Genomic DNA, 26299 nt, shown 5'->3' with positions numbered 1-26299 from the left:
AAACCACATTACACACACAGACAAACACACAATGTACAGATACAGACTTATACCACAAAGACACACACACACACAACACTGTCACATAAAAAACACAACAACACACACAGACACAACACGGGCAAACATTACAGATACACAACCCCCACATACAGAAACGCAACACAATAGACAGATACATTTACACACATAGTCACAAATGTATACATACACACATGTACAACACAGCACTGACACACACACAAACATACAGTTTTCTTTTATTTTTTTTTTTCTCTTCTAACATCACAGTTAGCAGCGTTTTGTTTACATTTTTTCAGGAAGTCAGACTGTTGCTCCTCCTTCCTGATGACATCACACAGGTTGCACGAGCTCTGATTGGTCGGTGACCAGCGTGTAGCGTCACAGTCCAATTGGGCACATTAGTTTTCCTTTTTCTAAAATATTTTTATGCATATTTTCAAGTAAAAATGAATGCAAACAGCAAAATTAAGACTCTTTATATTCATATTTATATCCTCAACATCACTGATAGACACCAGTACAGTCTTAAAAACAAGGGATTAGAAGTTGTGATTGAGTGTGTGTGTGTGTGTGTCACTCAGGTCGACATCATGTAATTTTCCATATTTCATTTAAATGCATCTTTTAACTAATTTTTGTGCCTTTTTATGATTTATTCTGGAATTTCACACATATTACACTAATTTTTATTTCTTCATCTCTTCGTTTGTTGCTGCCATGCTACGATTTGTTCATTTGGCCATTGTTTTTCTGTTGTTTCGCCTTGTTTTTTTTTTTTGTGTTATTTCGTGTGTGTGTGTGTGTGTGTGTGTGTGTGTGTGTGTGTGTAAGGAGCTGCTGTTGAAGGATGAGGAGTGTGAGAGGTTGTCTAAAGTCAGAGATCAGCTCGGCCAGGAGCTGGAGGAACTCACCGCCAGCCTCTTCCAGGTCGGTTCGCCTTCACCCGTCTGTCCTTATTCCTTCATCCTGAGGCCAGACAGAAACCGGACAGGAAACACGAACATTACTGATGCAGGATTTGTTAATTCTTTAGCAGCAGCTGGATAAATCAGGGGTGTCAAACTCATTTTATTCCAGGAGCCACATTGAACTCGATTTGATCTCAAGTGGACCAGATCAGGAAAATCACAGCATAATAACCTATAAATTTAAGAAAATACATTCTGAAGATGTTCACATTGATTGAATTCTCTTTTTGCAAAACATTATGAACAAACTGAAATTTCTTAAGAAAAATAAGTTCAATATCAACAACATTATTCCTCAGTTTGTCATTTCCACATTTCACTGTTTATCTGCAAAGGAACAAAACATTTAGTCACAGCTATATGGAACGGAACAATACAGTATTTTACTTTATGATCAAAATGACAGACAAATAGACAAAAAAAACAACAGAAACAAGACAAAATATAACAAAAATGAGACACAAAAGGACAACAATGAGACAAACAACCTGAAACCAAACAAAAATAAATATCCTCCGAGATTATTACAAAATCATCCGTTGACGTTTTTCTGCACATTTAAATTTCAGACTGTTTGAACAACATCTCAGGAACTATTAAAGATAAAAATCTGACATATTCAGTTATTTCTCAGCATGTCAATGATTCACAATCTGCAATAGGTCAAGTAGATCAAATATTCTCTGATTACGAGCGAACCGAAATATGAATAAACATTTAAGCTGTCCTGAAAAGTCCCATCTTTCAGCATAATAACAAAAGACTGATACTGCAGAAGTTACCAGAGACCCAAGGAGCCGTCACTCAGACTACAGGAAGTTAATGTTGGCAAACAGAGAGCATTGTGGGGGTTTAGCTAGCAAAAGGGCACCATGACAAAGACTTCTGTGGTTCTTAATGACCTCCAACCAGAGCTCATGTGTTTGAGTCATGCCTCTACCGACTTGGGCAGCGTTTTTATGTCATATCAGTGGCATGTCGTGTGTGTTGACTAAACTAGCTGTACTAGCACAACGCTAATATCTATAATATGTAATCTGTGTCGTCAATTAACCAATTATTGATAGATAATGCTGTAGATTAACAAATTATTCAGAATCCTCTCCCTTTACGACACCAAGGAGAATTAGAATAAATAAATTCTGAATAATGAGCAATAATAAATGTAAAATGAACAATAACAAATAAGAATAAAACACTTTAATCAATGCCATTATCGCTTGTAAATAAATATGACAATTTGCTGCTCTTTTGGCTTCAAATACTCAACATATCTTGAACAAACAACACATCTGATTATGTCCCATTTTGGTTAAAGATACTGTGATAACATGATAGCCACGTTAATTAAAATATACAACACTTCTTAGTTTCGGCCTCAGTTAAATCATTTTAAGTTTGGAAGTTGCTGCCAGTTTTCTTTGGCTGGATATGTCTCCATGAAATGCGATTTATTTAATCCGTTCATTTAGGTTTAATCTAATTTTAAAGAAACTTTCAACAAGTAAAGACCTGAAAATTTAAAAAAAAAAATCCATCTGTTGGCCTTTAGAACATCTTCTTCCTTTGGTTTTTCCTCTGTGTTTTCATCTCGTGGTGTTGGAACTGTTTGAGTTTCTGTAGCTTCTATACATGTGTGCAGAAAAGAAGCAGCATTTAGTAGCTTCATCGTTTTGTGGTGTTTGTTTTAAACTGTTCCTTTAATTTACGCTCGTGTTGACGCCGCTTCAATGTCAGAATAAAGACCTCATCCCTGATGTGCATGTTTCTAAAAGTGTCTCGTTTGTGTTTTCCAGGAGGCTCACAAGATGGTGAGAGAAGCAAACGTCAAGCAGGCGAATGCTGAGAAGCAGCTGAAAGAAGCCCTGGGCAAGGTGACCACACTGAATCCTGTCAAGGTTTTAACTGGGCGTGAAATTCTCAGAAAGATGCAGATGTGGTGCGACTTCTGGGAGCTGAAGTAATTGCATTTGGTCCGCTTTTATGACTGAGGGAATCTCTTCATGTCAGCTGCACAACCAAACTAAAGTCTAAAAGACATCTGATCTCACTGATGCTGATGTTCCTGTGAATGACTAGAGAGGAATAACAGATGGTGTAAATAAGAGTTCTTGTGCAGCATTTATTCATACAACATCAAAAAAAAAAAGTCTACAGACCTTCTGAGCAAGATGAAGAAAGACCTCCATCAACCAGAAAGCATTATTAGAGAAATTTCAGCTGGATTGGAAAAGTATCTTAAAAGACACACACTGGAAAAAATGCCCCTCTCAAAACAAGAAAAAAATGTATTTCAAGGAACTTTTAGCTTGAAATAAGTGGAAAAAAATCTGCCAATAGAAGAAGTGAAAATGGCTTGGTAATATTTCTTGAAATAAGATATGATATTTAGAATCTTGAGATCTCAAAAGTAGCTTATTTTAAGGTATATTTTACCAGGATTGTCAAGCTTAAGTGTCTTAAAATAAGCCACACATGCTAAAAGAAAGCAGTTTTTCACTCAAAAATAGATTTTTGCTTTCATGTAACATCCTAATTTGAGATGTATTAACCCTCCTGTTGTCTTCATTTACGGCACCAAAAAATATTGTTTCCTTGTCTGAAAAAAATTCCAAAAGAAATCAGCCAAAAATTCCCCCCAAATTTCTGAAAATTTGCAAAAACCTTCAGGAAGAAAATTCTAATAATTCCTTAAAAGTTTTATTTTAAAAAAAAATCCCCCAAATTTGGCAAGAAAATATTTGTAAATTTTTTAAAAAATGAGTAAAAATTTTCCAAAAAATGAGTAAAAATATCTAAAATGATTCCATATATATCAGTAAAACTTCTAATATTTTCTTAAGAACATTGTTACGATCCAACCTCTAGGGGCTGGCTGGATGCAACAAAATAACCAGATGTTATTGGTTTAGATGAAGGGATTTATTGCTTAGTAGTAAAAGGGAACGAAAAAGGTGACAACGAAAGAAACACAAGACTGGTGGGTGTTGCTAAAACAAAGAACAGAATAAAACATAACGAAGGCTAACAGAGTTTACAACTAAACTAAACACAAAGAAAACAACTAAACTCCCTAGCCAAACAGAACTACAGAAGCAACACCCACCACCAGCAACAGAAACTAATACAAAAGGTGTACAAACAAACTAAACAAAACTGGTGCCTCCGGAACGATGTGCATAATGAGCATAGTTTACGAAAGCTCAGCATATATAGTGGTTTCTATACCAAGTTAGCAACTACACAAGTGGAGCCTCAGTCTCCACACTAAACAAAAGCTGCTAACAAAAGGTCAGAGTTGTCTGGAGCACAACTACAAGTGCTTCCAGACCGAAAGACCACACAAAGGTACACAGAACCACGGAACAGAGAGCACCAGGGTGGACTGGTCTAAACACCAGCCACCAAGACTGATGGTATGGTGGTGCTTTATAGTGAGCAGGTGTGGTGCCTGGCTGCCTCTGGTTGGTCGGAGGAGGAGGAGCTGGAGGGTGGTCCAATGAGGACGGCCGGAGGGCGGGGAGAACCAGACGAGAGTGCAGGTTGTCATCAACTCGGTCGTCAGCTGAAACGGCTGGCAGCTGGGGCTCCAAAAGACTCTGCAACAAGCCACAGCTGCACCCACACACAAACTTCTCCCACACAGAAGGCCCAACAAAGCACCACCTCAGAACGAACGGCACACCAATACTGGTGGCCGTAACAAACATTCAGAAAAAAAATCAACCAAAGTTAAGCGAAATTCGCTGGATTTTGGTTGTTTTTTGTGTGTTAATGTTCTTCAGAAACATTTTTAACATTTCTTTTTTCCACCAAAAATTGTTCAAAGATTTCCCAAAAATGTTGAAAATGTGGACATCAGAATTTTCACTGAAAATATTTTTTTTCCACATTTTCAAACTTTAAAACAGGTTAATTTGACCTACAAGACAACATGAGGGTTAAACTTATTTTGAGTTTTCTTTAAAAATTCAACTCAAAACAAGATCTTTCTTTTTCTTTTCTAATTTGTGTGCATTTATTCTCATTCTCAACTCCACAAAAGGGGTGTCAACATTTTATGAGATTAATGCATATTTTAGTCTTGCAGCCAAATATTTTAATATTTAGTGCATGCATTTGACCATCACCAGCCCTCCCTGAAAGCTAAGCTGATATTCTTTATTAGAATTCACTATTATGAGCCAGGGAGGGCAGTGCTACACATCAGTGATGTGCAGGAAAACAAAGGGTGGACAGGATGAAACAGGACGAACAGGGACAGGAACTAACAAGCAGTGCTGTTACAAGTGAAGAGTGTCAGGTGCTGTGTTATTCCCAACTACTAATTACCCATCAATAAAACAAACAAAAAGAAGAGATTCAATAAATAAATGAATAAACAGACGGTATTGAACACCATAATTGTGGATGTCTTAACAGTATAGAATAGAATAGAATAGGCTGGAAGATGATACTAGTGAAAGAGAATGAGTTTAATGTAGAGAGTCTCAGCACATTCTGCTGGGTCACATCATTTGTCTACAATGGGACCCGACAGGAACTAGCGAGACCTGATCAAACATGCAAGTGTGAAGGACCCCGAAGCCCAGAACAGCTATCACGGACCTCCAGAGGAAGTCTACCTGGAGGCATCCGAATCAGATGTCCAAACCACCCTAACTGCTGCCTTGCGACATCAAAAGTTCAGCGGCTGTACTCTGAGCTCCCTCCGGATGTCTGAGCTTCTCACCCTATCTCTTAGGCTGAGCCCAGACACCCTACAGAGGAAGCTCATTTCAGCCACTTGTATCCATGAGCTTGTTCTTTTGGTCACTACCCAGAGCTCCTGGCCATAGGTGAGGGTTGGAACGTAGATGGACTGGTAAATCGAGAGTTCGGTACAATGCCGACATTACTGCTGCCACCGATCCACCCATCCATCTCACGCTCCAAGTCAGATTCCTTGTATAAGTAATTCTGATTCTGTTCTGTGTCCTGTTCAGATCGACGTTCTCCAGGCTGAGGTCCAGGCCCTGAAGACACTGGTCCTCTCCTCCCCTACGTCCCCCGTTGGTGAACTTCCCTCTGCAGGAGTAAAGACTCCCTTCAGAAAAGGCCACAGCAGGAACAAGAGCACCTCCTCTGCCGTCTTAGGAACCCAGCCCGACCCGTCGGCCACGCAGCCCATCGTACGGGAGTGTAGAGAGGTAAACATGCAACTCAGTAAACACAATAAAACGACAATAAATAACTGCAGCTTCACCGTGTGACGTTCATCGTCGTTCACATGCAGCTAGACGGTCAGCTATTCGGTGAGTTCAAGGCCTGGAAGGAAGAACCGACGCTCGACCGGAGCTGCTGCTTCCTAGAGAGAGTTTACCGAGAGGACATCTACCCCTGCCTCACCTTCAGCAAGAGCGAGGTACGAATTCATGGATGTGATATTTTGGTGCAAAACGATAAACATGAAACACGAGAACATTTTCAAAGAAGTGCATCAAATCCAAGGAATCATAAAAGCAATTAGAAGCAGTAGGAGTTTCTACAGTGTGCAGGATTTTACAAATTTTTCCCAGTATTTGGTGTAAACAGCTTTAGATATTTGCTCTGATTAATTGACTTGGTAAACAGCGTTTTTGCCCCAGAGCATCATCTGTGAAGAACAAAGTGCCTTCTCTCATAAGTCCAGTCTAGACATCTGCTGAGCAGAATTTTTCCCAAAATGTTATGATTTGAGATGGAATAGCCCTCATCGGACTATATCTAATGGCATCAGCTTTTTTAATATTTGACTTCAGCTATAATTAAAGATTGTTTGATCTACTTGCCCGATATTACAGATTCTGAATTGATGACATGATGAAAAATAACAGTAAAAATTTCAGGTTTAATAGTTTCTGACATATTGTTGTTCAAACTGCCTCAAATTTGAATGTGCCAAAAAAAACCTGCTGAAAGTCATTGGGTGATTTTTTTATTTTTTATTTCTTAATGAAAAAAACTTTCATCTCTCAGGTCGTTAAGTGTCACAGAAGTCTTTGTCATGGTGCCCCTTTACTAGTTAAACTCCCACAATGCACAATCAGACAAAAACTGGTAAAAGCGGGTTTACGGGCAATTGTTTAAACAATTATCTCAGAAAATATTTAATATATCAAGCTAAAATTTCACAGATACCCTTTCAAACATCCAAAGTATTTGATGAAAACATTTCAAGCAAGTCAGAGATGGTCAAACAGAAGGATCCTGATGATTTGAAGTGGAGGAAATTCTGATATTCATGTCACATGGACCCTAACAGATGGATAACACTTGATTTATTCTTTCCCCAAATAAAAATTCAAGGTAAAGGTCACTGTTTCAACACGGAGACTTCACGCTCCTCACAGATGGCGGTTGACATATTTCATATCAGTACTATAAAATATGAGGCGGTCAGAAGCACTGATCTAACCCACAAAATGTCCCAACTGAGTTGTATGTAATTTGTCATATTTTATGGTCTAGATTTTAGTGGCAAAGTGGTCTAACCCACAACCCCAGTATAGTGTTGCAGTGACACATTCTGGGAACGCTAAACTTTGAATCCATTTTTCTCAAAAACTACAGAAAGTGGGTCAGACACTGCACATCCAAGCCCATCAAAAATAATATCAGCGTGGTAAATTTTTGTTCTCTTTGTAGCTTTGGATTAAAACAACCTGTTGACTGAAGCAGCTGCACCTGATTGGTTCATTTTGTGCAGAAGAAGAGTCACGTGACTCATTAAACGCCTCTTTTAATTAAACGTGCCCCTGAAATTTCTATTTTGTTTTATTTTTTTATTGGTATGTTATCTAATTGTTTGTTTTATCCATTTTATCTCTTCAGTGCAGCACTTTGAGATTTTGCCTAAATGAAAATTCTTTACAAATACAATTTATTATTATTATTCATTTTGATACAGAAAAACAGATTTTTAAATTCTTTTTTTTACAAATATTTCTGACTGGAGCTTTAGTTTTTTACAGACTTCCTTCGTAGTGTCGTCCTCTGCTGCTGTTATTTAAAGTCTTTTGTCGTCGTCTTGTTCCTCAGCTGGGGTCGGCCATCTTGGAAGCCGTGGAGCAGAACACGCTCAGTGTGGAGCCGGTCGGTTTCCAGCCGCTGCCGGTGGTCAAAGCCTCGGCGGTGGAGTGTGGAGGACCAAAGTGAGCAAACAGACACGCACTTACACTCGTCACTTCCTTCTCCTCTTCATCAAACTTTCACTCCTTCATCGTCTCCATCTTCCCTCACTTTTCCTCCTCTAGCGGGCGAATGGCCGAGCTCGTCACGTAAGTCCGACTCTCTGCGTTTCTGTAGTTTCTCCTCGGTTAAACCCGCCTGGCTCCTCCTGACTCATAACCTCCGGTCCTTCCTCCTTCTGTCCAGGTTTATCAAAGCGATCCCGACGAGACAACCTTGATAAATGCTCATCCTTCCTTCCTCTCCTCCCTCCTTGAATTTCCCATCGCTATTGAATTTCCCTTCGGGGATGAATAAAGTGATTCTATTCTATTCCTTTGCCTCCTTTAGTTGTAGTTTTGCTCCTGTGCAGTTTTGTTTTTTAGGTCATTGATTCAGTTTTTTCCCACTGTGGAAAGAAATGAAAACTAACAACTGACTCGATGTATCTTTTATAGAAAATGTGCCCTGAGCGGTCAAACCAAAACCTGTAAGCACAGAATCAAGTTTGGAGATTCGTCCAACTATTACTACGTGTCTCCCTACTGTAGATACAGAGTGAGTATCCACACATTGTAGTCCTGTTGAGCATTTTCACTGATGCGTTCATGGCCAAAACTGTTGTTGTAAAGTATAATAATAGAAATATGACGTATATAGGTGCAATAAAAAAGTCCTGGGACTGTTGAAGTCAGTAGATGAAGCTGTTTACATCAGGACTAGTACAAATGTTTTTGTGACCACAAAGAACAAACACCAGCTGGATGATCCATCTTTCATGTTAGGGATGTTCCAGTCAAGTAATTCTTTATTATTTGGTGTCTGTGGAATCCTAATCTGGTACAATTTTTCTCAATTACACACACTTTAAGTAATTTAACGTTGTAGAAATCAATCCAGTGTATCTGCTTGACAACTGAATAGCTCTGCAGTGCATTAAAAAAAGAAAAGTCATTCCTGTATCAGTTCCACAGGCTCCTATAGACGGAGAAAACGTGTTTTCTCTCCATGATGTCAGTACATGTTTTGTAGATCAACTGTAGTACCTGGTTGTTCCACCAGGTGGAGCCTCTTACTGTTTAACACTGTAGAGACCAGAGGAGACGTCACTCAGACTACAGGAAGTTCATGTTGGCAAGCAGAGAGCATTGTGGGGGATTAAAGGGGCACCATGACAAAGACTTCTGTGGTGGTTAATGACCCCTGAGATTGAAGGGGTTATTTTGTGTGTGTGTGTGTGTGTGTGTGTGTGTGTGTGTGTGTGTGTGTGTGTGTGTGTGTGTGTGTGTGTGTGTGTGTGTGTGTGTGTGTGTGTGTGTGTGTGTGTGTGTGTGTGTGTGTGTGTGTGTGTGTGTGTGTGTGTGTGTGTGTGTGTGTGTGTGTTTTTAAATCATCTGTTGACGTGTTTTTTTTGTTTTGTTTTTGTTTTTTTTTGCGCATTGAAATTTGAGGCTGTTTAACAGTAATCTTGCAGGAACTATTAAAGAAAAAAATGACATTTTGACGGTTATTCATGATGTCATTGATTCAGAATCTGTAATACTGGAGTAGATGATACAATCTGTGATTATGGGTGAGTTCAAATAGGGCAAAAGTCACGAAAAATCCAATGTCTGAGCACAAATTAACAAATTATAATACAGAAGCCAACTAATGATATTTTATGAGCCACATGGAGCTGCATGTCACAATAGTACATGACTAAACACAGAGAATACTTTAAATATGAAATACTTCGTCACAAAAGGTTGCTTTCTTGTACCTTACAAGAGAGCAACCTTTTTTTGACAAGGTTTGACAAGGTGTAGCACAAAAACAAAAGTATTGGTAGATGGGGTCATCCAAGCATAACAGAGTTTTGGAGTTTGAGAATGGTTCTCTAAACATAAAAAAGATTTTTAAATACGGGCATATAACGTTGTTTTCAGTCACTGTGGATGTCTGGCTTCTATCTTCAATAGCTCCTGAGATATGTTTTTGTCCGAACGGCCTCAAATATCAATGTGTGGGGGGAAAAAAAGAGTCTTCAGGTGATTTTGTAAATAAAAAACTTTAATCTTTGAGGTCATTAAGCGTCACAGAAGTCTTTGTCATGTGCCCCTTTACTAGCTAAACTTGCACAATGAGACAAAAACCTGTTCAAAGTGAGTCAACGGGCAATTTTTTCAAACAATTATCTTGGAAAATATTTAACGTATCAAGCTAAAATTTCACATATACCAATTTAAATATCCGTAGTTTGAGATTAAAACTTTTTCAAGCAAATCAGAGATGGTCGAACAGAAGGATCCTGGCGATTTGAAGTGGACCAAATTATGACATTCATGTCACTTGGACTTAAAGACACGTAACACTGGACTTGTAGTTTCCACAAAATTAAATTCAAGTTGAAGGGTCACTGATTCAACACAGTTCAGGAGACTAAATGCTTTTCAAAAATGGTGTTTGACATGTTAAGCTAACAGGATGTTAAGGAAACATTGCAATCATTACAGGAGCACTGGGAGCAGAGATTCACTGCGCAGGCAAAATCAAATTAGGTGCAATTTTTGGTGTATTTTATTTAAACTCAGAATCTCTGAACTTTTTTAACAGACCTTTTATTCTGTGCTCAAGGTACGTGTACATAAACGGACAGAGATTTATGCCTTAACATCCTACACACATCATTTTAGAAATGACTTTCACACAACTGACAAAAAGCCCCGAAGCTCGTCCTTGTCTGAAGATTTGATTGGGCTCGCTTGATATTTCTCGCCAACAGAACTTTGTGGACCAACGTCAGAAGAAATTCTTTTATCTCTGAGCATCAAAATCTTAATCTGAGATGTCCTTTAACGGTACAGCTAGACAAACTCACATTGTTTTCACAAAGAAGTCCATAAAAATAGCTTTCATAACTTTCATAGCTCCGTCCAGCTGTGAACCGAGTGTAGCAACGGGATAAACTCCAAACAGCTAGACTGAGGTTTTGTTGTATCTGCGAAAGCTGCTATGGCTCAGTGCAGAAAATTAATGACTTGCTGCGTCTTTTGCTTATTATCAGAAACACTGAAGGCACTTATAAAACAGGATTAACATTAACCCTTTAAGCTTCAGTCAATTCCAGCCGTTTTCAGTACAAAAAATCGCTAATATTCTATTTTTAAATTAAAAAAATTACGAAAAATACGGGGAATATTGGACGGGCATCGCGAGGTACATTTCCTTGAAAATGACCGATTCGTGAATTTTATACCGACTTCAGGACATGTTTTGGACAAAATAGTTTACTGGCTTGTGTCATCTGGATGTAAAAGGTTGGATTATGGCCGTTTTTTGTGGAATCTTTTTTTTGTGTGTAATAATGAACCCGGAAATGTGAGTCGCGCTGTGTGCGTTGAAGCCGTGTATAGAGAACGGATGGATGAATATTTGTTTTTGTCGGACAAATGTGTTTTTCTCACCCGCTGTAGTAATCGCATCTGAAAGTGGTTTATACCGGCGGATTCATGAGAATCTAAGCTTTCCATCGGTGTATAGTGTTTGTATAATCGTGTTTGCAGCCGTCGGACATTCTTGAAATTCCTATGCAAATTAGTAGGTGTACCGCCGGCGGTACACTGAAGCTTTAGGGGTTAAAGTGGAAGGTGAAGTGAAACCTTCTGGAAACTGACGTGTAAGACATGTTTGAAAAGGAGATAAAGATCCTCTTTTAGGAATCAAAAGTTGTCTTTGAATCATGACTCAGTAAAATCTGAACGCACAGGCACCGAACACAGTGATGCCATTATTCCTGATGTCCACGGTCAGTAATGCGCATAAATCAGCTTAGAAATCGTAGAAGAAACAGCAGAACTTGTCTGAGAAAGTTTTTTTTTTTCTTCTCCAGTGATAGCTGTCTGTGCATCCATCGGTTCAGCTGCTTTTAATGGAAATTATTTGACAAATTGTGAAAAAATGTAGTTTAAAAAACACCAGTTTGTAACTGTAGTATTCACAACTTTCCAGGAAAGCAGCTCCACATTCAGAAACAAATCAGAGATCTTCTTTAGAATCCAAGGATGTTGATGTGGATGGGATTTAAATTAGAGGAGGTTCACAGGACATAATCACAGCTCTGATCATTACCGTGTAGTTAAAATCATCCATCATTTAATGGATGGAAACAGACAGAAATACAAACTTGTACAAGCACAAAATATCCCGATTCACTGAGAGTCTTCAGTTATGAACTCTCTGAATTTCACGCTGAGATTTTTTTATTCATCTGAAGCCTCAAAGAAGTTTCACAAACACAAGCTTCAAACTGCTGGTTGGTCTTTTCTAACATTTTCTGTCTCTGGTTTTTCCTCCTCAGATCACAGCGGTGTGTAATTTCTTCACCTACATTCGCTACATCCACCAAGGGCTGGTCAAACAGCAGGACGGTAAGACAAAGTGACACAAAATTATAGACAAATAATCAGAAACAGACACTGAACAACAAAAAGACACAACATGAGACAAAATGATCACACGACAACTGCAAACAAACGAAGAAACTGATTCAAAAAGTCAGGACAACAATAATACAAAAAGAAATGCAACATAACTACAAAATGAATCAAAAGTGGCAAAAGATGACCTGAAAGACACAAAATGACAACAGAGCAGCTGTAGACTCATGCAACAACCATGAAGTTGCAATAAAGATGCAAAAAATGCCTATAGATAGACAAAAGACAACCACAGAGAGACACAAAAAGATTTTGAAGGGATGCAAAATAACTGCGAAGATGCAAAAGACACAAAACATCTAACACAAGACACAACATAGCTACAAAACAACCATAAAGAGGCTATAAACAACTGCAAGGACACAAAATTACTATAAACAGGCAAAAGTCAACAAACAGCTACAAAGAATGTTAATGTCTTCATTAATTAACTTTCCATACTTTATACCAAGTTAGAAGTTAACAGGAGAATACAGATTAATAAATTAAAGGTATATGCAGTGGAATTAGTAGGTCAAAACCATTATAAACAGGCTACAGACAACAAAGAGACATATTACCCCAAAACAATGACGGAGAGGCAAAACATAACCATAAAGACACACAAAGCGACTCACAAGAGATTCAAAATAACCATCGAACGCCTACAAAGAGGCAAAAGACAACAAAGGGACACAAAAGGACTACGAGGAGATCCAAATGAACCCCAAAACAACTACAGAGAGGCCAAAGACAAACACAAGGCTGCAAAAAGACTACAAAGACACAAAATAACAACAAAACAACCACAAAGAGACACATAGCGATGACAAAATGACTACAAAGACTACAAAAATTATAATAAATGACACAAAATAACTACAAATGATTAGAGAGATGCAATAGGGGCACAAAATAATGAACAAGAGATTACAAAATGTCTGCAAAGACGCACAGTACAAATTGACACAAAACTAACAGATGCAAATTAACTGCAAAACAACTGCATAACGGCAACAAAGAGACAACTACAAAGACACAAAATGAGTGTAAAATGACAACAAGGAGCGAAAAGACAACTATGAATCGACACAAAATGGCTAAAAAGAGATGAGACACAAAAAGGCCATAAGATGTAAAGAAACAGCAACATGACTACAAAAAGAATGACTACAAAGACACAAAATGGCTACAGAGAGATGCAAAACAACAACAAAGAGGCAGAAGACGATCATAAGGACACGAAACAACTGTAAAGAGACACAAATTAACCAGAAATTGACAAAAAGAACATGAATGTCTTATTTTTTCTGTAATTTATGTGAAGTTGTAGGTTAACCAGTTGCCACGGTAACTCGGTGTGTTGTTGTTTAGTGAAACGTGTTTGCGTTCTCAGCAGAGCAGATGTTCTGGGAAGTTGCAAATGAAATCATTCAGTGAATTAAGAGAAGAGTTTTAATATTTCAAATAAAGACTTTTTCAAATTTCTACAAATCAGGAGTATTGTCCAGTCACTTATAAAGAAAATAAACTAAGAACAGAACAATTGGAAATTGAAGATCAGATATTAACGGCCAATACAATTAAGGGAAAAATCAGCAAGTTTTATAACTGTCTCGCAGTGGGAGGACAGTCATCTCTTCTACCATTAAAAAGGATTTGGGAGAGGGATTTAGGATTGACCTTTGAAGAAAGTGCGTGGTCTAACATATGCGAATCTGTATATTTCCCATTTATTAGTAATAAAATTAAAGAAGCTAATTTTAAATGTATCCACAAATCATATCTATCACCCAGAAAGATGAATAAAATATCAAACAGCATTTCTGCAAACTGCCCTCAATGCAAAATGGGAGATGGAACATTTTTGCATATGTTTTGGGAATGTAAATGTTTGACAGTTTTCTGGAGGTCAATCCATTCCTTTACAAAAAATACATTACAGAAGTCATATGAACTTAAACCTAATTTCTATTTGTTGAATGACATACAAAATCTCCCTTTAGATAGAAAGAAATGTAGATTACTAATAACATATTTTTCAAAGAAATGTATACTTCTGGGGCTGCTCAGTGGCGTAGTGGTTAGCACTTTCGCCTTGCAGCAAGAAGATCCCTGGTTCAAATCCCGGTCTGGGCCTGGGATCTTTCTGCATGGAGTTTGCATGTTCTCCCTGAGCATGTGTGGGTTTTCTCCGGGCACTCCGGCTTCCTCCCACAGTCCAAAAACATGCTGAGGTTAATTGGTTACTCTAGATTGTCCGTAGGTGTGAATGCGAGTGTGATTGTTCGTCTGTGTATGTAGCCCTGTGACAGACTGGCGACCTGTCCAGGGTGTCCCCTGCCTTCGCCCGAGTCAGCTGGGATAGGCTCCAGCACCCCCCGCGACCCTAATGAGGATAAAGCGGTGTATAGAGGATGGATGGATGTATACTTCTGTGTTGGAAGGATCACGCTCCTCCCATTTTTAAGACATTTCTTGCCCAAATTTCAGACTTCTTACCATTGGAGAGGCTAACTTTTGAAAAATATGGTCAGGGTCAAAGTTTCACAGAACTATGGAATCCGTTACTTTCAAGTTTGAATACTTTTGCAAAGAATGACTGAAAATGAGTAGACATTGGTGTTCCTTATAATGCGCAGACTATAAAAGTAGGTAAATAGTGTAAACGATGGTTGCTGCTTCTATTCTCTTTCTAGGTAGGGATGTCATAGAAGTGACCTATATATGTGAAAGGTGATTTGTTGTGACAAAACATTTAAAAAAAAAAATTATTACGTCTGGACACTTGAAAATACAAAACAAAAAACAAAAGTAATTAAAAAATAAATGAAAGAAACGGAAGAGTAAATTAGGTAATTAATAAAAATTAATGGTTAAATGAATTCAATATTAAAAAGAAAATGACAAAAAGTGTCTGTTAATTTACTCAAATCCTCAAAAATTAGAAAAGAAGGGGGAAAGGAGGAAGAGAAGGAAAGGGAAAAGAAGGAGAAGGAGAAAAGGGAAGAAGGGGAGAGAAGGAAAAAAGGGGGAAAAGAAAAGGGGGAGAAGGAAAGAAAAGAAAAAGGGAGGGGGAAGAAGGAAAGGGAAGGAAAAAGGGAAGAAAAGAAGGAAGGGAAAAAAGAAAACAAAGGTAAACATATTAATCAAATTATTTCAAACTATAGATTTATCCAAATTAAAATATATATATATATATAGGATTAAAGGTCTATTAACGAACATCCCTATTGTGAAAAGTGAAATATTATTTGTTTGTTTTTTTTGGTTTCGAGTTGTTATTGTATTTATTTATTTATTTTACTTTTTTTTATTCTCTTGGTAATATTATGTTACATAATTATAAAGGATGTGTATGTATGTATGTGTAGGTGCGTTTACGTATTTTTGTAGGTATGAATGTAGATGTATTTGTATCTGTATATATATGTATATATTCATTTCTTTATTGAGTGGATGGGTTGGGGCAAACAAAAGAAAAAAGGAAGGGAAAAGGAAGGGAAAAAAGGGAAAGGAAGGGGGAGGGAAGAAAAAGGGGAAGGGAAGGGAAAAAAAGAGAAAAAAAATGGGTGTATAGTTTTGTTAATGTCATGTGTATATCCCCAAAATGCAAACTTGTGTCCAAATATTTATGGATATAGATTAGTTACACTTGTTATGACTGCTACCAGAAAACATCCACTGTAACTTCTATTATTGTTGCTGCTGCTTCTATTGATGTTTTAAAGGGGCTAATAAACGTCAAAAAAAAAAAAAAAATGACTACAAAGACACAAAATGGCTACAGAGAGATGCAAAACAACAACAAAGAGGCAGAAAACGATCACAAGAACACGAAACAACTGTAAAGAGACTCAAATTAACCAGAAATTGACCAAAAGAACATGAATGTCTTATTTTTTCTGTAATTTATGTGAAGTTGTAGGTTAACCAGTTGCCACGGTAACCCGGTGTGTTGTTGTTTGGTGAAACGTTGTGTTTGCGTTCTCAGCAGAGCAGATGTTCTGGGAGGTGATGCAGCTCCGCAGAGAAATGTCCTTCGCTAAACTCGGCTACTACAAAGACCAGCTGTGACCGACCAATCACAACAGACTCCCCGCTGAAGCGCCGCCCCCATGCTCCTCCCCCATCCAAGAAGCTCCGTCCCCTCAGTGTGGACATTCTATCCATGGAGGACGGTTTTCACTCATCTGTTCACATTTACTTTATTCAAACACTACAAGATGTGAAGAAACGGACTCAAGAGGTGAAATTAAAACTGGACTTTTGCTTTATTCCTCCTGTATAAAAACACTAAAACAATTTTAAAAAATCAGCGAATCAGAAGAACGAGGCTGCAGGAAGAGATTGTAAGTCCTAAGTTACTTATTAAAGACAATTTTCTGGGCAGAAATGAAGATTTAGAGCCACTTTGTGAGGAGAAAAATCTGGAATTTATGGAATGTAGTTGGAGTATTTTGAGAAAAGTTGATAAAGTTGAAAAGCTTTCCAAAAATTACCCCAAAAAATATCTAATTAGAAATTTTGCAAGAAAAACAACAGAATTCCATAAATAAATATCTGATTCTAAGAATTATTATGAGAAATTGGGTAAATTTTACACAAAAAGCAGTAATATTTACAGAGTAAGGTCATTAAAAATAACAAACACAAATTTTCTATAGAAAAATATCAGATTTGAAATTAAAGTTTTAATGTTGATATTTATGGAGACATTTGCAATTTTATGAGTATACAGTTGTAATTTTAAGAGAAAAAGACAATAAATTTGAGATAATACAAGTTGTAATAATAATAGTTTATTACTCAAATCTGAATCTTTATTCTTGCAGAATTCCAACTTTTTAAAATTTTTGTTCTGTTAAAAATGCAAATTAAGTTAAACAATATTCTTCATAATGTGATTTAATCCTTTAATTATGAAATATTTCTCAAAATATTTATTTTTTGTCTTCAGATTGCAGCTTTACTCTCATTTTGACTTGTCTCATAAAATTACAATAAAATAGAAACTTTTATTTTGAAAATATTTGAAATTCTTTTCTTTAAAACGACTTTTTTCATTTTCCCTTAAAATAAATTTAATTTTTTTCCTTAAAATTTGAGCCTTTAATTACAAAATTAGGACTCAATTATCAAGATATTGGCTTTTTTGTCACTAATTTTCACATTTTTCTCCAGTGGGCAATCACTTTTTTTTTCTTCTTAAAAATATCTGGAATTTCCAGTTTCATTTCTCTGATATTGTGATATTTGTGTTAAAATATGATAATTATTCTATAAATCTTGTCGTTTTTCCTCACAGTGGATCTAATATCTTCTTTTTCTGGGTTTCTGTCGTTGTGTTTCAGAGAAATAAGACGTTAAAACAATCAGTTGTTGTTCATTAAATCGTGTAAAAATTTCTATTTAATGTGAGTTTCTTGAGGTAAAGATAATCAGAAGGAATCATTTCTGGCATTTTAAAGCTGAAAAACGACGTTTATTTATCGTTTCTTCTGACGTTTAGTTTCGAGGATGAAATAAACAGATTTTTTGAAGTCTTTAGATTCTGACAAACAGCTACTGATGTTTGACGATTCGTTGTGTAGATATTCAGACTGTGTGTGAGAGAGTGCATGTGTGAGAGAGTGTGTGTGTTGTTGTGTAACTTTCTAAATGTTAATTTAAACTCTGAATCTCTCCCACTTCTAAAGTTGCTCCCGGTTTGGTTTTAGTGCCTTTTTCTCTCAGACACTCTGAAATAAAACAGTGATACCTCTGGAACCACCGCTGTCTGACTGTTTCCTCTCAGGTAAGAAACACAGCAAACTAAACATATAAACAAACATTATGCCAAGTGCGACTTTTAACCCTTTAAGCTGCAGTCAATTCTAGCCATTTTCAGTACAAAAAAATCGCTAATATTCTATTTGTAAATAAAAATATCACGAGAAATACAGGGAATATTGGACGCGCATCGCTAGGTGCATTTCCTTGAAAACGACTGATTCGTGGATCATATACCGTCTTCAAGACATGTTTTGGACAAAATATGTTACTGGCTTGTTACGTCTGGATGTCCAAGGTTGGATTATGGCCGTTTTTTGTGGAATATTTTCATCTGTGTGTAATAATGAACCCGGAAATGTGAGTCGCGCTGTGTACGTTAAAGCCGTGTATAGAGAACGGATGGATGGATATTCGTTGTTTGTCGGACAAATGTGTTTATATTACCCGCTGTGGTAATCACATCTGAAAGTGGTTTATACCGGCAGATTCATGAGAATCTAAGCTATAGTGTTTGTATAATCGCGTTTGCAGTTTCAGACATTTAGCAAATTGGTTATGCAGATCTCAAAGTGTACCATGGGCGGGACACTGAAGCGCAACGGGTTTACAAACCAAAATGGCTCATAGTTGCTACAAAGGTTAGCATGCTAATACATGACGCTTTCACCTGAGAACGTCTGACATTTTAATATAAAGCAGGTCCTCGGTTTACAGCGTCCTCGACTTACAGCATTTCAACGTTAGGTCGGAACTAGTTACGTGAAACTAGTTGACAAGCAGAGTGGTGAATATGTTGTCACGCAGCGCCATCTTGGATTGTGCTACATTTTAAAAAAAAAAAAAAAAAAAAAAAAACTTTTTTCACTTCATTATGACTCCCGAACCTTACTTGGACTCTTCTAATGGCATGCCTATGGAAGTGAAATTAGACATAATAAAACGCTCTGAACAGGACAAAACACCGACGAACATGGGTCAAGATGTAAAAACAGGTCAGCATATTGTAGCGACTCTGAGATGAATGAGTGAGACTTTATCTGGTTCTCTGGTCGTTTATTGAACCTTCACACAGGCTACTGTGAGCTATAGCCAATGCCAGAATAACTACAAAAACCCAAAACTTAGCTCCAGAATTAGCCAGAGTTCCCAGTTCTCTCTCACTCCATACACTACTGCTGACTCTGAGCCAATCAGAGGTGAGCTAGCTAAACATGGCACGTTCACTGACATTAGGTAAATCTGAACAATAAACATTGAAACCTCAACATCAACAATAATATCAGTCCGCTACAATATTCTGATATCTTCTGGTAAAATGACTCATACATGCATGAAAGTCGTTGGTATTCATGACTTTTCCAAAAATATGATCGTTGTCATGATGCACGTAGCAGCTTTGTTTACATTTTTGCTGGAGTTCTGACTTCAGGCGAAAATCAACTGACATCACACTATAGACCCCTTGCAGTGTTTACTAACACAAGGTATGCGCGCGCAGACCCGATGCAGAAGCTCCTCCACATTCCACTTTAATTTAATGGGTGAGCCAGTGTCTGACGACTGGGGTGTCTCGGAGTTCCCTGAACAAGAACAGAAAGATAGCGTTTAGGAAATTGCACGTCTCGGCTTTGGCCGCATCAATGGGCTCACTTTGAGAAGGCGGTGGTGACTGTTGTTTGGGACTGCCGCCGCCGACAGTCGCCTCCTGCTGCCTGCTGGACACGGCCTCTTGCTGTTTGGATGCAGCAGATGATGTGCTGTCCTGTTGCTGCTGGCCTGGTTCGGCATGTTGGGTATTAAAGTAATCCTTCAATGCGTTATCAGGCACTACTTTGACATACTGCACTGTCCTGCTAACGGGCTCAGGGCTTCTCCGGTGTATCAGCAGGAACTGTGATATCAACGTAACGACTGCTTCGGAGAACACGGAAATCAGTATTAAGTAAACCAAACGTTTAGCCGCGGTAACAAAGCAAGTTCAACCTGGTCGCTGTCACAGCTGCCATATCATCTGCTTTACTATGATTCTGACAGCCGACAGCACAACAAGAAGGCATATTTAGCGTAATATGTGCTTGCAATATCACGCCTTGGCCAGGTAAACAGGCTTTGTTTTGAACCGGGTCTGCACGTGCAGTTGCCTAATTAAGTATGCATACGTCATGTGAAAGGGGTCTATAGGAACGTAACTCCAATGTAAGTGGAGGACCCCCTGTATACCCAATAATAACAATAAAATGAAGTCTTTAAAGTGAATTTACTCAAACTAGAGCTGAAACAACTAATCAATCTAATTGATTATAATCGATTATTAAAATAGTTGTCAACTATTTTGGTCATCGATTAGTTGGTTAATAAGTCTATTTTTACCATAAGCGGCATGTTTCGCGCATATTTTAAGCCTGCCTGTAATAGCGGTGACCAGGTGTGGCAGTAATGAGCCAGTGTAGGTTTATGCAACCAGAACTGCAGGAGAAGAAGCAAACAACCAATGGGTTGCCTTGCTTTAGGTCACGTGATGTTCACTCAGCGTCATAGACTCACACTCAGCGGCTGTGTACTCACTGGGGCTGAATCCCAAACCGCCCCCTACACACTCCTCCTCCACTACTGAGTGTCACTCCAAAAGAAGTCACACTCGCAGCTGTGGAGGGCACCTATTATTGAAGGGGGAGGGTATAAATACGATCGTCAGGAATGGGACGCCCTGTCGCCTCACCGGAAAACGGAAGACGTCATTGCCATGGTAACACAAAGACGCCTACTGTGCATGGCTGTGCTATTTCTCCGAGTGTCCCTGGTCCCAGAGCTGGATGCTTCAGATCTGCGGCTGATGTTCCACCAGCTGCTCCAGTCTCCATCATGTCCACTGTGGGATGCTGCTGCTGACCTTCCTCCAGCCCTCTGCTTCCAACTCCCTTTTTCCACCAGTCAACTCTGCATTGCCTTCACTATACTGTTATGCTAACTTACATACTGTTTGAATTTTACTGCTAGCTATATATGGAGTATGTTTAATGTCAGAGCCGTACATCATAAGAGTAAATTATGAGTCAGTTTTCAATGTTAGCTTATACTTTGTGTCACATATCCTGTCATGCATGTATCCAAATGTGTGTCGTGTTTTCCTTGCTTTCCCACCCCTCCCTCTTCTCCCATCCCTCCCCCTTGCCCTCTTCTGTCCTTCTCAACCCGCCCGGCCAGCAGGCAGATGGGTCCCCCCTATATAGAGCCGGGTTCTGCTCGAGGTTTCTTCCCTGTTAAAAGGGTGTTTTTCCTTGCCACTGTCGCCTTTGGGCTTGCTCTGGGGGTCGGGCATATGGGTTCTGTAAAGCGTCTTGAGACGATTTGACTGTAATTGACGCTATATAAATAAAATTGAATTGAATTGAACTGTAGCGCTGTGGCACAGGTTGCAACTATCAAGGATCGCTGCTGCTTCCAGAAGACGAAAGCATCCCACTTTTTTTTCACTCACATGTTTTCCAATCCTATTATCTGGCATTTCAAATCCAACAAATGAATGAATAAATGAATTCTGTCAGTTGTGTTCAAATTTTAAGGTGTCAGGGGGTGTACAATTAAATCAAACGTCAGCAGAGAAGATGATTTGTTTCTTTTGTTCTATCTTTTTTCACTGCTCTTTTTGTGATGTTCTGTCAGTGTGAAAAAGGCGTGGGAGAAATAATGGACGCATGTGGAACTTACATTGATATGTTGTTTCCTCCTCCATTTCGACGTTGCACTTCCTGAAAAAATTGTCCAGAGTGAGCATCGATGCAGACTCGCTATTTAAGGGCTGAACAGTCCACTCTCCCTCCGCACTACGCGGTTTGGGACGGCCCTTAATATGGAGGACCCTCCACGGGAACACGCAAACGGAGGGGTAGTGTGTAGGGATAGTGTGTAGGGTGCGGTTTGGGATTCAGCCTGGGAAAGTCCGACAAGAGGTCCTCACATACTTCGGTGAGAAGCCAGTTTCAAAGGGAGAAAATCCGTTACAGTGGTAGAACTCAAATGAGGTGAAATACCCCTTTTTGTCAAGGTTAGCAAAGTCCTACCTCTGTATACCAAGCACTACTACACCAGCAGAGCAGCTGTTTTCTGCAGCAGGGAATATAGCCTCTAAAAAGAGAGCTAGCCTTAGCCCAGAGCATGTGGACATGCTAACATTTTTGCACTGCAATGCAAAGTTCATGATTCATTCATTAGACTGTTTACATTGTTTGTAAAATGCACTTGTTTTCTCTAAATATTCAGTTTTGTTTTTTTTAAAAAAACTCTTAAAAATGTGACTTCCATTTAGGATCCTGAAATGGCACGTTATTTTAAATTGTTTACAGTTTCACAGCATGTTAATAAGCTATAAAACTCGTTCTCAGGTAAAATCTGTGGGTTTTTTTGGAAAAAATAAAATGCAGTTAACAGTAAAATTGTTTCTATTTTCTTTCTGTTCTCAAATTACTACCTTAAATTTAGTTCACTACTTTTGGAGCCCTTACTTGTGATATTATTGTAGGATAGCTTAAAATACATGGGTGCCCAGAAAATGCTTCTCTACAGGAAAGATGTTTTTAAAGTATAAATGTTGCCTTGGTGAAACTTCATTTAAGATCTTGTGACGTTGGATGGTTGTATGAGCATGTATGTGTTGATGAGTCAGTGTTTTGATTGCTGCTAATTGAGACATACTAAAATCCAACTCTGGATAGGTTTTTGAAGAATTTAGGACATTGTAGCATGGTTAAAAGCTCTTAAAATATACGTTGAATGACATAGGCCCTTTTCAAGTGAGACTTAGTTCTTTGAGATCCCAGGAGCAACCACTACTTATATAAAAGCTTTAAGCAGACCAACGAAAAGCTAAAATGAGAAACTATATAAGTTAACCACATGATTATGCTTGATGCAAGAATGATTTTCATAGGCTGATATATATTCTGAAATGATGATTGCTATAGAATAGAATGATTTAAAATGAGTAATATGATCATGCTAAGATGTAATGATTAAAAGAAGTGATTATAAGTAAAAGCACTGTGTATGAGGAGAAGTAGCCTATTTTTAACTGTGCACTTACAAAAAAGGGGAACTTCACCTTTCTCAATGAATGTGCCTCGACTAGGCCTTGACAATGTGTGTAGTTGTTGTGAGCCTGATAGTTAAGCAACTGAGCGTACAGATAATGTGTGTGTATTAGAGGATGAGAGTATAAAAGAGAGAGTCAGAGCCCCTGAATTCGGAGTTCTCCCCTGGGGAGGGTTGTTCCCCGGAGCTGCCAAAGTTCTGAGGAGTCGTCACCGGACTTTCTGCCGAGGGGCGTGAGGACAACGCGGGACTTGGGCTCAGAGTTCGCTGAGGACATCGTTGGAAGCAAAGTTGTTCTAACTTTGTTCAACAAGCGAAGACCACACTCTGCCAGACGGAGAGTCCTGAGAGGTCTGCAATTATCCTAAAGAGACAAAGAGAAGAAAGCGCCTACACCATCCAGAGAGATGCAGGAGGCAGCAACAGAGGGCTGCTCCCCTCCCGGGGCTGGAGAACCCAGCGACTCATCTCAACCTGGAGAGTCGAGGACTTTCCACCGCCACCTGCCTACTGAGAGACAGCTGAGACGCCTGCACTTGTGTCCCAGCTGCTGCTATCAAAGATAACTGACCACGATTGGCCTTCGGGACCTCTCCGCTCCCCCTGCTGAGGAAGGACATCCTTCAGGCCGAAAGGAGACTTCATACCGAGTCTCCTGGTCTACGGAGGAGTTCAACCAGACGCAGGTCAAGACCGGGCGTGGCAGCAACTGCGCAGAGCTGTCCATCCTCTCTCCTAAATTCACAATTAGAGAAGATTCTTGTGTACGCTCAGTTTACTTAAGTTAGAAATAATCAGAAATAATTAAATTGTTTAATCATGAGCTGTTGCTATAACCCTGCTTAATAAAAGATTATATTGCATTTACAGAGAAGATTTATGGATTTCTTAAGATTTACCTATCCTGCATAGTGGTAAAAAGTTAAGATTATTGTGTGCATGAAATCTAATGGCTCTTAAAGGTTACTTAGTTCAATGAGTATTTAAACATTACCCCTGAGGTTAGTTTTCCAAACCTCTAAAACGAACCTAGGAATATCACCAAGTGCAAACAGTTATAAGAGGAAAGCTGTCGTTCACAAACGTGATCGATAAATCCATTCTGCTACAAGGGGGCTGCTTAGCAAGAGAGTATTTATTGAAATAAGAGGGGTAAGACGTTTGGAAGAAGACAGTAAGAACCTAGGCGAGTGTTCCTCGACACCAGCTTAAATATTCTACTGAATCCTGTTAGGTAAATTCTAATAGGCAGATGGAATCTAATTCGCTAGATGGAGAGCTGGACCTGAATTACCCTGAGGTAAGGATTAAGGAAGACTAGACTGACTGACACCCTTTATAAATATTTTACATTAAATAAAATAAAAGCAAAACTAAAATGTAAGTGCATAAACCGATTAATCGACTAATCGAAAAAAAATAATCAACCGATTAATCGATTATCAAAATAATCATTAGTTGCAGCCCTAACTCAAACACATGACAGATAATACAGATTTAAGCAGCAGTACAGTTTAACACATCATTTGGTCTCATAAAAATGTTGTTTTTTAAGTTTTCATTGCAGATCTTGATACTACAGAAGTTCAGAACATTCATTGAATTTTCAGTAAATTCAAGTTTGAAACTAATCAGCAGTTAAACGATCATTTCAGTGTTTCTAAACCTCATTTTTTCTCATCTTTCTGGGTGTGAACAATCAATAAATTGGTGGAATCAGTCCAATATTGAGCAACAGCGCTGTAACAGACATTTGTGAAGTGTTGGTTTTCTAATAACATTAGCTTCACTCTGCACTCTTGGAACACCAATTTAACTTGAGGAAAATATGATTTGATGTTTGATTTCTTATTTTATTTCACTGGGGGTTGTTTCAGTCAAAATGCTCGCAGATAATTTGGTGGTCTGCAGTTCGAGTACAGAAAAGAGTGTTTTCATCAGTTTATAGCAAAACTAATCACAATTTCCAAGCGTCTCTATCCTCCACGTACGGAGCATCAATTTGTGGCCACAATTTGGAAGATGCACAAACCTGATTTGTTTCTAAAAATCTTTCAGACAACTGTTAACTTTCTGTACTCCAAGTCTTGTTTTTACACTTTTGTCTTCCTGCAACAAAACCTCCGACAACCTGCTGTTAAAGGCATTATGGAGGATGTTTTTGTTGTTTAATTTGTCTGATTCACATAAAATGAATATACTGACCTTTAGTGGACTTGTATGTATGGTTTATAAAAGAATAAAAAAAATAAAAAATAACTGTGGACATGGCAGGACCTGAAAAACATCAGCCAATCAACGCGCTCGGAACGAGGCGTTTGGTTTGCTCCCTTTCCTGTCAATCAAAAATCTTCCGGCTCAGGCCTAGTTATGTAGATTACGTACACCTTGGACTTACGTGTTTTCTGTATGTGTTGCTTTGGTATAGCTTCGTAGTTAGCTGGCAACTTGTTTTGCTCATCTTTTTTTACATAATGGCAGATAAAGATCCAGGGGGACCCAGCCGTAAAAGACAACTTCACGAGTGCTACGCAAGTTTCTGGAGGGGGGCGTTTCTTCGTAAATGTTAAGAGGGGGGAGGTTAGAGGGGGGTGAGGGAGAGGTTGTATGTGCGCATGCCATGTTCAAAGTCGTAGGAAATTAAATCTCCTCTAATGCCTTTAAACATGTGAGAAAAGTAGCCAGAGATAAAGAATTGTCTACAACAAAAATAATTCCATCATAAATCAGGGCTATTTTTAGATCCATCAGATGCTGTATTCTAACCCACCAATTACTGCAGTAAGTCTGTTTTTTAGG

General features: G+C 38.5%; 1 protein-coding gene across 8 annotated transcripts in view; it reads left to right on the top strand.

Annotated features, from left to right (window-relative positions):
• Positions 1 to 18406, top strand: part of rab3ip (RAB3A interacting protein (rabin3)) — a 35670-nt gene extending 17264 nt beyond the window's left edge. The window contains exons 6-14 of one of the 8 annotated variants that reach the window (XM_051955694.1): positions 856 to 951; positions 2789 to 2866; positions 5978 to 6181; positions 6268 to 6396; positions 8052 to 8164; positions 8267 to 8290; positions 8639 to 8738; positions 12520 to 12589; positions 16635 to 18406. In XM_051955694.1, coding sequence (XP_051811654.1) covers positions 856 to 951; positions 2789 to 2866; positions 5978 to 6181; positions 6268 to 6396; positions 8052 to 8164; positions 8267 to 8290; positions 8639 to 8738; positions 12520 to 12589; positions 16635 to 16714 — 894 coding nt within the window. In that variant the 3' untranslated portion in view covers positions 16715 to 18406. Of the gene's footprint in view, positions 1 to 855; positions 952 to 2788; positions 2867 to 5977; positions 6182 to 6267; positions 6397 to 8051; positions 8165 to 8266; positions 8291 to 8387; positions 8514 to 8638; positions 8739 to 12519; positions 12590 to 14033; positions 16400 to 16631 lie in introns of those variants that run through there. The other 7 variants (XM_051955649.1, XM_051955830.1, XM_051955789.1 and 4 more) reach the window with 7 other exon arrangements.
• Positions 18407 to 26299: the final 7893 nt, after the last annotated feature.

The sequence above is a fragment of the Acanthochromis polyacanthus genome, chromosome 1 (genome assembly GCF_021347895.1).
Source record: "Acanthochromis polyacanthus isolate Apoly-LR-REF ecotype Palm Island chromosome 1, KAUST_Apoly_ChrSc, whole genome shotgun sequence".
NCBI lineage: Eukaryota > Metazoa > Chordata > Actinopteri > Pomacentridae > Acanthochromis > Acanthochromis polyacanthus.
This window is presented reverse-complemented; position numbering and strand designations above follow the sequence as displayed.